Here is a 10,851-nt window from a genome sequence, read left to right as displayed (position 1 = left end):
TCTATGGTTTTATTTCCGTGGTTCTCCACTCTTAATTACCTACATTTAAATGAAGCTCTGCAAAACGTTCTAATGTGTTGAATGCATGTTTAAGGATGCACAGTAGGGCAGTTGTTTGCACTGTAGCCTTTCATCAAGAAGGTCCTCGGTTTAAAACCGCAGCTTGAGCGTTTCTGCACGGCGTTTGCATGTTGACCCTGCAGGTTTGGGCTCTCTCCAGGGTGTAAAATAGTCAGAAACACACGCATGTTAAATGCATGTGTGGGAGTGTTTTTTTTTTTTCTGGGTCTCTGTTTTACCCTGTGGGGGACTGGTATATCTTTTAGGATCTACCTGTCTCTGGCTCATTGACTGATGGAGACAGACAACAGCCCATGGAACTGTATGTCAGAATTAACCAATCCAGTTCAGAAAAAGGTAACCAGCAAAAAGTTGGACCAACGGAGGCGTTTTTTACACCAACTCAATGTTGGTGTGTCTTGGAACGTAAGCTGTTTCAATGTGCTGAAAGCTACTAAACTTTGAGCATCCATTCTTTCTGTCCTTATCCTATAAAGTAATGTTTCATTTTCTCCCAGGGAAAATTTTGAAAAAAAAAAAGAAGTAAAAAAGAAAAGTAAAGCATAATCTAATTACTTTCCTTTAAATGGCGAAATATTTTTTTTCTTTCGGCAATTTTTTTTAAGATTATGAAATTGATTCAGAATTGCACATTAAAGTGCTTCCAGAGAAATACTATGATCTGTTGTTTTGGTCCTTTTTTAAAGCAAAGCTAGAACGCACACATTTGTTTGCCCAGAGTTTGGTCTTAACTTGCCGACCTGTCCCACTCATCCCACGGTAACTCTAGACCTAATGAGTGGGAGACAAAGGGAAGGAGTGGGAAAGTGAGAAATCTGTCTGCACCTGCCATATGAGCCTGGATTTCTATCCAGAAGCTTTTTGTCATTTGAGGTTCATGAGAAGAGGATCAAATTAAATCTTCAAAGTATATCTTGATGGGTAGACTGCATGACAGAGTCTATTGTATGGCGTATGAAATGCAATTAGCTGCTCTTCTCTGTAGATGTGTCAATAACATGTTGTGCCATAACTCTGTTTAATATGATTGCTCAACAGTAGAAACGCATTGCAGTCAGACTGAAATGGCTCACTGATGCTGGCAAAAAACTCCAATTGTATTTTAAAGCTGTCCAATTTGAGGTTCAGCGAATGGTAGAACTAGAACATCATCGTGCAAAAAGTTACATTCAACGGTGCATCACGAAAAAGGGGGTTTCCATGCCTTGGTGATTTCACTGTTGCTACAATTTAAAGGCATACTATGCAACATTTTTCAGTTAATTAATGTGTTCCATACCGTTTTGGATGATTAAATGAGTCATTTCAGGTCGAACAAAGGTTTTCTCGGCCGCCCTGGTGGTCTGTGGGGGAAATACTGTACTTGCAATTGCAAGAGCCCTCGGCCCGCACTCACAGGTTCAGAAGTCTCGTGCAAGACCGCGAGAGTCGGTCTTGCTTTACGGCGAGAACTCCATGTGTTTTTGCCCTGCCATTCACTATATGCACGTGCGAAAGCAACAACAAACAACCGCGTGTTAACGTCAAATAAACAGCATATTGAGTTTTATTATTATTATTATTATTATTCTTTTTATTTATTTATTTATTTTTTGAATGTTGGCGAGGCGGTAGCGTGAGTTTGGCGAGGCGGGCGCCTCGCCAAGATAGCGCAGCGGGAAACCCTGATGTACATACTTTCACTGTGTTAGTCATTGTTTGTACTGCCGTTTTTTCCACTTTTCGTTGCGTTCGCCTGTCTGCTAAGCTCAAAACAACCGCGCCTGGCTTGACGGAGAAACCGTCAAGCCAGTGCACTTTTACTTTCGCCCTCTGGGGGGAGCCTCGCTGGAAAATCAACCCCAGTTGCATAGTATACCTTTAAAATCCTTTTTGTGAGATGCCTCTGAAAGTTCCCTAGCCCCTGCTGTTACACTCCAGGATAAAAGAAAGCTGCTTTTCCATGGGTTACATTTTTTCCCTGTTTGGGGATCTTTCTGGTTATAAAAAACATGCCGTAGAAAGTAAACTACCAGCAAGCTGTGTGTGCTACCTTTGTAGATAGTCTAAGTAACATCAACATAAACTAATTAAGTAGCCAACATCAGGTTGTTATACTTGTGTTAATCAATCCCAATACTGGAGCTGTTATTTTTATCTGATCATTAACCACCATTGTTTTCAGTGGAATCAAAAAATCTCAATAAGTTTCTTATGACTTTCACTGTATTCTTAACTAATATCTTGATTCTTTATGTGCAATCATTTCATAGACTTGCAATCAGTTCATAGACTTAAATATAAGCCGTAGAAACTTTACTTTGCATTAGAATTTCAGTATCTCATTAGCATTCACTTTTGCTTTTGATATGACTTGTTGACTATTCAGTGTAGAATACATTTTAGTGCTCTTTAAGTTAATTGTGGGTGGACCAAATAGAACAGAAATTGGTATATTTTCTCACTTTGCAGACAAAAGTAGGTGACAATGTTTAGAAACTGGAGCAGCTAACATAAACTTAGGAAAGATACCAACAACTGAGATCAAAACTTTATTTACACAAATACTTTGAATATGAATAATTTAAAGATACCCACTTGAAAGGACAAAAACATTTTTGGTTACGTTTCATTGTTTTGCAGGAACACTGAAAAAATCTTGAAAGGCCTCATAACAATGGCTGTTGTGGCTTTAATTGTTAATAAACCGAGGGTATTCAAAACAGGGGCTTTTTAGATGGCTTTTGATTTATTTTAGGAACATGCTTTAACAACAACCAGTGCTAAAACAATAAGTTAGATTGCTCTATCATTCCCCAAACTCCTAATAAGTCTGTGTTTAGTAGATACCTTATTCTATGCATTTTGAAAACACATCTTAAAAGTTTGTGTTTCTTCATGTATATAATGTATGGACAATGCAACTCATATTATAGGATCATTATTTGTGTTTACACTCCAATTTAGCCTATTCCTGCATTCAAGTTGTACTCGACAATAGGAATTTCCGACCTCCAAGAAGGAAATTTTAACAGGAATGCCCCCAGAGATTGGAATGACGATTTGGAAAGTCAGAGCAACACGACCATACACAGCCTCAAGATTCAAGATGGCTACTAGTTGAAGCAACACAGACTAAAACCTCATAATTGAATCGTTTCTAACAGTTCTTTATTATTTATGTAACATTTAGTCAGCTGTACACATACTACTTTTCAGTGTTTATGAAACAAGATGTTTCAATGCGGTTTATGTGTTTAAAATACGGCGTAGAACAGTGTTTTTGTCATTGTTGTTGTAGCAGTGGCCATAGTGGCCATATAATACAGTGACGAAACGTCCTCTTTTGATTGGACATGTCCAGTTTTCACGTTCTGTCTGTACCATGCCTGGAGCCAATCAAAGTAAAGAAAGTTTTATTGAAGTGTTTCACGACTAGGCCAAGTCTCTTCTTTTTGCAAATGGAAATATAGCCACCCTACCGTACGAGCAATGCAGACTTGCCACCTGTTTAGATGAACAACTAATAGCTTTAAAATAAAACGCAGTAAAAGAAAATTAAATAAAAGGTGACTAAAAATCATTCTGTGACTCAGGCTGTATTTTATACATTTAACAAAAGCTTTGCTGCGCGCATCCATGTTTTTTCCTACTTTCAGAAAAGCGGAAAACTGGAATACTATCAGATTATATTACTTTAACTTCCCAGTTTCTAGTTTGCAGGTTAATGGCATGCAGAATAATGCAAACTATGAATTGCTAAATGTTGTAGACATTTAATCACTTTTATAAAAGTGCTGTGAATGTAAAAAAAAACAAAAATATCACTCATTTTTATTCTTAGAAGTTTTATTTGTATTTAAGAGAATTTAAAATGAAATCCCCTGCTCAGTGTATTCAGAAAAATAACAACCAGAATTTAAAAAATAAAGTTGGCAAATATTCACATTTTCTGTATACAAAACATTAAGCATTGTTGGCCATGAATATTCACAGGATTCTACTCAGTTTCACCCAATATTAAATAAAAATAAATTACCAACAATATATACGTATGCATATTGGAAAGAGAGGTTTTCTTTTTATGAGCAAAAAAAAAAAAAAAACACAAACCTAGAACACATGCCTGTTCATCAAGCCTCTGCCTACAAAAAAGTGGTCAAAGGAAGAAAAAAAAGAATATGGACAGTTTGCAATTTCTTAAAATCCAGTTCATAATCTCACCACATCCCATTGACACATATATTTACTGCATTTATTTACACACATGCTAAAGGGAAATACCTCTTAGGTCAGAGGTCTACACTTGGGTTTTTTTCACTGACATAAGGCACAGCTAGCGGTCAACAAATATATCGAGGACATCTATCGATTAGTGTGTTTCTTTTGGATTTTATTCCTAACCCGCTGTAAAGACATTCCAAGACGCAACAATGGAAATCGTAATGTTAGCGTAGGCTTTGCAAGTCGCATCTACCGGAACAACATCCGTGTCATTTCAATAGTTGTGTGGGAACTGAATTAGCTCGCAACACATTGTAGATTTTTTTGTTTAGATAACAATAGACCGGAGGAGACGAAAGCAGGTGACAACATCCATGGGAATCGGTGGACTGATCTCATTGCCATCCAGTCGGAGGTAACGAAGCTTTGGCACGCTTTCATTCGTTGAGCCATCCAGCGCCTCAACAGAGATGGGACACACACTGGAGCCATTCACACCTGGAAAAAACAAACAAATGCAATAGGTTGTTTAGATTCATTTCCTGAATAAACAGTCCTTTATATACCCAAAAGAGCTGTTACTTTTTGCATGAAAACATACTTGCAATCTTGTTGTGGTCAAGGTAAAGGTGCTCAAGGCCCGAGGGAATGACCGGAACCTCCGTCAGTTGATTGTGAGACAGCTGCAGGTCCAGCATGCTGGAGATATTAAAAATATCTTTTGGAACGCCACTGCTGCCAAGCTTGTTGTGGTTGAGCCTCAGAAATGCCACCTTGGGCAAACCTTTGAAGTAGTCGGCAGGGATCTTGTCAATGTTGTTACCGTCAAGGAAAAGCTGGGTGGTGGTGGGTGGCAGTCCAAGGGGCATGCTACTCAGCTGGTTCTTTGCCAGGTTGATCTGAACCAGGTTGGTAAGACCTTTTAGGCTTACTTCAGTGACAGCATCATCCATCAGCTTGTTCGCCTGAAGATCCAGCAGGTTTAGCTTGTCCAGGCCGATGAACACGCCTGCAGGAATCTTGGAGATGCGATTGCGAGAGAGGCGTAGGTGCTCAAGGCTGGCTGGCAGCGGTGACGGCACAGTGGACAGCAGGTTGTCGTCCATATACAGATGAGCCAAGTGGTTCATTGCACCCAGGACACCTTCTTCTACTCCGTCACTTGTGATTTTGTTGCGGTTTAGGTTCATCCAGCGCAGCTGTGTTGCGTTCTGCAGTGCATCTGATGGCACCGTCTCAATCAGATTGTTCTGCAGATAGAGATACCACGTGTAAGGAGGGATTTTAGGGATGCTCTTCAGCCCTTTGTTGTCGCAGTAGACTGCACGGGGGAAGTTTTGGGGGCAGGTGCACTCCTTCGGGCAGGCTTGGATCTGGGCAAGGAGTTCCTCGTAAGGCATGTCCTGGCTGACGGCAAGTGTTACCAGGCACAAAACGCTGAAAAGCTTCTGGAGGGCAGCCATGTCGACCTATGTTTGAAACAGCAGATAAAATACCGTTACTGTGGTTAAGGAGGGTTAAATCTGATACCACAACAGGCAAGATTTCATTGGTTCAGTTGCTTGTGAGCAATCAAATCTTCTGTGAGAACTTGAGTGACAAGAGTCTCTTAAAACCATTAATGCTGTTTAAATGAATAAAGTGTACAAATAACACAGCCAACATCAGACACAGGATTAGTTAATTGTTAATGGCAGCAAACTGTCTAATAGTGTCTTCTTCTTTCATTACTTTATCCGTGAAAGGCAGAGGACAAAAGACAGGTCAACTTTAACTGCCTTAGACAAGCTTAAGACTTAAGTAGTAAGTAGTAAGATCCTCCTTGTTCTGTTGTAATTAGGAAAACATACTATAAAGATCACTAGCCAACTTTTCCCACTACCTTTAGAACAACGGAGGCAATGAGGCCTGCAAATGTTGACACATCCAAGTTGTAGGGATTAGATTTCAGTGACAAAGAATGCAAATACAAAAGAACTGATGAAGAAGCATCAAAAAGCAAAAATCCCAAGAGGAATGAACAAGGTCTAGAGAAGGTCTTGTTATCTCCTGTTAGACCTCCTCTTTAAACTTCTACTTTTTTGTCTCAGCTGCCATCTGGTGCTTGTTTAAATTCTTGATGCGCTCCAGGTTTGTCTGGAACTCATTTTGCGTGGGCCAAGCTTTTCCATGGACGGGCCCACTTCAAAGACAATGCTGAACCGCCTCCTTTCAGAGTTGTGCCTATGGTTATACAGGCTGAAGCGTTTGACCATTATTTAGTACACAAGCTGTGGCAGCGGGGTAGAGATGTAATTCCATCAAGGATCAATGGGTCTGGTAGACAAAACACCAACTAACAATGGGATACAAATCTGTTTCTATCACTGAAACACAACGCAGCTTTTGAAGTGTTTCATTCTCGTAAACATGTTCACCTACAACCACATCGAAGCACGACTAATCTTCTTCATTCAAGAAGCTCTTCTTACCTTCAGTTCTCTAAGTTTCTCTTAGCAGCGTCCTTCCTCGGCAAATGATTAAGCGTGGTCTGAAATGACAGGGATGCTCGTCTCACTTCCCTGTATTTGTACCGCAGCCTGTTTCATTCAACGTGTGCCAACCTGTCACTCAGGATGGACCTTAAAGCCGCTCTTAGCCAATCAGGTGGCCCAAACAAGAGGGGTTGTATGGGTTGTTGAGTATTTTTAGCTCTCAGAGACATGGCCCACTTTGCTTAGATTTACGTGTTCTTAGATTGCTAATGTCCACATGGGCAGCCCTCCCTCCTCATGATGACATGTCTGATCTTAGCAAAGAAATCTAGTGTCCTTCATCAACCTTTGAGCTAGATTTGTGCGTCAGTTGATGAGAGTGAAATCAGGATGAATTACTGAACAAACTACAAAGTTTACCTGCTTACAGACGACAGGGAACTTAAAAGAATGCTGGATAGGCATCTCTATCCAAATATTGAAATGAACTAAATAGTGGACCCCAACAAAAGACTGTCTGCTAGGACTGTAAGCTCATATCATGGTCACTGATGAAGAGTAAACCTGAGTGAAAAAAAGCATCCGTAACTGGTATTGTCACAACTGCAGTAAAAACAACCAGGGTTTCATATAGGGTGTTTGTACCTACCAGAATCCCTATTTGGTATTTTCTCACTTTGCTCATTTCATGTAGTTTGCATCATAGCATTGGGTGTTTTTTCTTCCATAAATCTGGTCTGGTGATTATCTTTGTTTGACAGAGGCATTGATGTAGGTATTGCTGTTATTAACCTTTGCTTTCTCCTTTCTCATCCAAGGTCTAGTGATTCAGTATTTTTGCCACATCTCTGTTGTCAGTGGAGACACCGATTGGAGCTCTTGCTGCTATCAACTTTCTCTATGCCTTGTTTTCCTTTCCATAGAAAGTACTCCTGGTTGAGTGATTCTTTGTTTAGCAGTGATGATTCTTTGACGGAGCCATTGTTGGAGCTATTTTAGAGATTAACTCTCTGCATTTTGTTCTTATTACTCCTCGGTCCATTTCTTGGCATGAGTCACTGAAGGAAGAATGGCTGTTAATATCGCTGCCTACCTTTTGTTTTTCTTTATGTTTAGTATTGCTGTACACAGGTGCTTTTTATTCTGCCGTGTTTCTTTGGAAAATTGAGCGTCTGACTGAGCTATTACTGCACCTAACTCCTGGATCAATACTTTAAGATGCTTCCCTTGCGTCATCTTTACTGTCACTGCAACAGAGCAGGATTGCTCCAAAGAGTTCATATTATTTGGAGTTGCTTGTCTCGTAAATTGTCTTAGATGATATTGGTAAAATGGCCCCAAATAAGCTGAACTCAGTATGTGAATCACGTCAAGAGTGCTTTTGGGGGAATGGCACATTGTTCAGATGTGCTGCTGTAACGTCAATCAAATTAAATTACAAAGCCTAAGTTTAAAACATTTGCTGCAGGCACAAGAAGTAATGGTTTTACGGGACTGAGGTCACACTAATGTTTACGCAGTTTGGCCACAGGCATGCAATGCAATTTCTCCTGCAGAAGCCAGTGAACATCAGGATTACTTGCCTTTCAACACAGAGGCATGAGACCGTGCTCATTTTTAGCGATGACGGCAAGCGCTCGAGATGCAACGAGATAATCCCTTCCAACTTGTGAGGACAGGAGCAACACTTATCCACGATCAGCGGTGCAAGCCCATTAGAGTCCCTCCTGTTCTCCCCATGGTGTATTCATGTGCGTTGATAATTGATCTACACAAATTTGGAAGATTGCATAATGGATGGCTAATCTAAAAATGGATTTTTGGGCTAAATGAACGCCTTTTTATGTTGTAAACAACTATAGAGGGTTTTAGTAGACTGGGTTCATCAATTCACATATACATTAAACAAATTGTTTTCTGTCTGAAAAACCACACAAATTTGGGGGAATGAGGGATTAAAAACTTCACCTAAGAAGACTTTGATACATTCTTAAACAACCACTCTTCTAATTATTTAACCTCCTTTAAAAAAAAAATAATGTTAGCTTGAAGCAACTCCTCCATTCTGCCTGCTGTGTAATGACATCTACATTTTGCTTGTTGTAAATCTCACACTTAAAGTTGACATAATAATGATGCCCTTAGCTTGTCGTTTTTTTTTTTTTTTTTTTTTTTTTTTTTTACTGGATCAGCTACAGAGAACTTAGAATTGCTTTGAGCACAGCCCATTTGTACCCTAAATGCTAAAAATATGTTTACACTAAGATTTCGAACCCTCTCTCATACCACTAATCAATAGCAGTGCAAGGATGGATGGAGGATCAATGAAGTTGTTCGTCTGAAAGGAGTTAAAGACTCCAAGACTCCAAGTCTTGGAGTCTTTAACAACATCAGGGAGTGAGGAATGTGCACTAAATGCAGAAATTACAAAAGAAACCGGTGCAACCGAAAACCATATCTGACAAAAACAATAACCTTGTGTGCAAGATTTGCTGCTGAACGGTGAGTCAGGGCTTTACGATGTCTGTAAAATGAAACACATGTTTACCGAAAACCAGTACTGGCAGCAACGTGCCTGAGAAAACTAAAGAGAAACACATGCTAAGGATTCTCATAGTGCTAATTTCTTGCCAGTCTTTTGCACTGTGCCAGCAGTTATAATTACACAACTGCCTTCATGTGCACAACATGAGTTTGCAGAACTGTATCCAGTTTATAGCTCGACTGAAATGCACCACAGGAGTTGAGAGTTTGTGGGAGTTTGTTAGTTTGTCAGAAGGAATCTCTGTTTATGGGTAATTATTGCAAGGGGGAGAATTGTACTGATCCCTGTTGTTTTGAAACTGCACAACTTATAAAGTGGAGCTAAGTTGAGTTAAACTGTTATATATATATATATATATATATATATATATATATATATATATATATATATATATACATACAATACAAATTAATATAATATAAAATTCAGAAAATGCACAATATTGATTTTTATATTTCAAAACTGGTCAAGATGTTTTATTTCTTGCTGGTGCAAACTTTGACATAAAGATCAGGACAGGACAAACAAAACAAATATGAATGTAAATCCAATCTTATCTAAACCGTCACAAAGATTAACTGCAACATTTCGTAAGATTTCTAACAAAAAAAGAAAGCTAACATTTTTACCTGGTTTTCCAGCTGAAGGATGAGATCTGCTCACAGCCAGGTGAGGCTCGGCTTCCAGAGATTCACTCTGATGGTTGTCCTTTTTCCCAGCTGTCAGTCATTGGACCTTAGCTGCTGTCGTTAGATCTTCTCCATGCAACACCTTGCACACCGGGTGAACCGAGCAGATAGAGCTCGTGTTGTCGGTGGGAGGACGACTGTGAGCTGGGATGTCCTTTCAGGAATTGTCACTTTATTTTTCTGCCAGCCCAGCAGAATTTCTCCCACCTCTTTCATTTTTTTTTATTCTAAAATCTTCAGCCCTCAGTTGTCTGTGGTCTCTAGAGAGGTAAAGCACTGGAACCCCACCCAACTAAACACATTTTTTTTTTTTTTTTTTTTTATGGAGGGTACGCTTCTGACTAGTAACTTTGGGGGATGAGTGCAAAGCTAGGTTATGGCACACTTTTAGCAAACAGGCTTTGAGGTGAGATATTAGGCTGACAGGTAAGGTTGCAGAGGAAGTCCACACCCCTCTTTGGTTGCATCCTAAGGCTAATTTTTGTAGCCCCCCACCCCCCACCAAAAAAACAAAAACAAAAGTAGAAAACATTTTGCCAAAGGCTCCAGATATAATTCTTTCTTTGCACAAACTTTAAACCACAGTTAAGGGTTGAAAGTGGGGTTAATTATAATTTTTTTTTGCCAATTCTTGCACCAGGATAGAACAAGATTTTTGTTAGTTTTATTTAAAAAAAAAAAAAGCATGGCAATGCTGTGCAGATATTGCACAACAAGCTAGACATTGATAAATGATTTCAAATCTTGTCCACACATAATGTGACACATATCCCTTAAAATTCAACTGAAGAATAACAAATTTGTAAGAGTGAAGAAAGTGAATAATAAAAAGCTGCAATGATTTGGTTCTAGACATCCG

At 39.4% G+C, this 10,851-nt stretch overlaps 1 protein-coding gene across 2 annotated transcripts; it reads right to left on the bottom strand.

The window, feature by feature from the left end:
- Positions 1 to 3,924: 3,924 nt before the first annotated feature.
- On the bottom strand, positions 3,925 to 10,278 carry kera (keratocan). 2 transcript variants are annotated; one of them, XM_036149214.1, is made up of 4 exons: positions 9,933 to 10,278; positions 6,756 to 6,814; positions 4,886 to 5,753; positions 3,925 to 4,782 (listed from the first exon to the last, which is right to left on the bottom strand). In XM_036149214.1, the coding sequence occupies exons 3-4, from the start codon at positions 5,745 to 5,747 to the stop codon at positions 4,613 to 4,615; spliced, it is 1,032 nt and encodes a 343-aa protein (XP_036005107.1). In that variant the 5' UTR covers positions 5,748 to 5,753; positions 6,756 to 6,814; positions 9,933 to 10,278; the 3' UTR covers positions 3,925 to 4,612. The 2 variants fall into 2 exon arrangements, with proteins under 2 accessions (XP_036005107.1, XP_021175773.2); XM_021320098.2 differs by lacking the exon at positions 6,756 to 6,814.
- Between the last annotated feature and the right edge of the window lie 573 nt (positions 10,279 to 10,851).

This window comes from Fundulus heteroclitus, chromosome 17, assembly GCF_011125445.2.
Source record: "Fundulus heteroclitus isolate FHET01 chromosome 17, MU-UCD_Fhet_4.1, whole genome shotgun sequence".
In the NCBI taxonomy this organism is placed as follows: domain Eukaryota; kingdom Metazoa; phylum Chordata; class Actinopteri; order Cyprinodontiformes; family Fundulidae; genus Fundulus; species Fundulus heteroclitus.
The sequence above is the reverse complement of the archived record's forward strand: the minus strand, read 5'-3'. Positions and strand labels throughout refer to the sequence as shown.

Coding starts and splice junctions, on each gene's coding strand:
- kera (XM_036149214.1), bottom strand. CDS start 5,747: ATGGCTGCCCTCCAGAAGCTTTTCAGCGTTTTGTGCCTGGTAACACTT. Junction 4,783..4,885: donor TGACCACAACAAGATTGCAA/GTATGTTTTCAT, acceptor TGTTTTTTCCAG/GTGTGAATGGCTCCAGTGTG.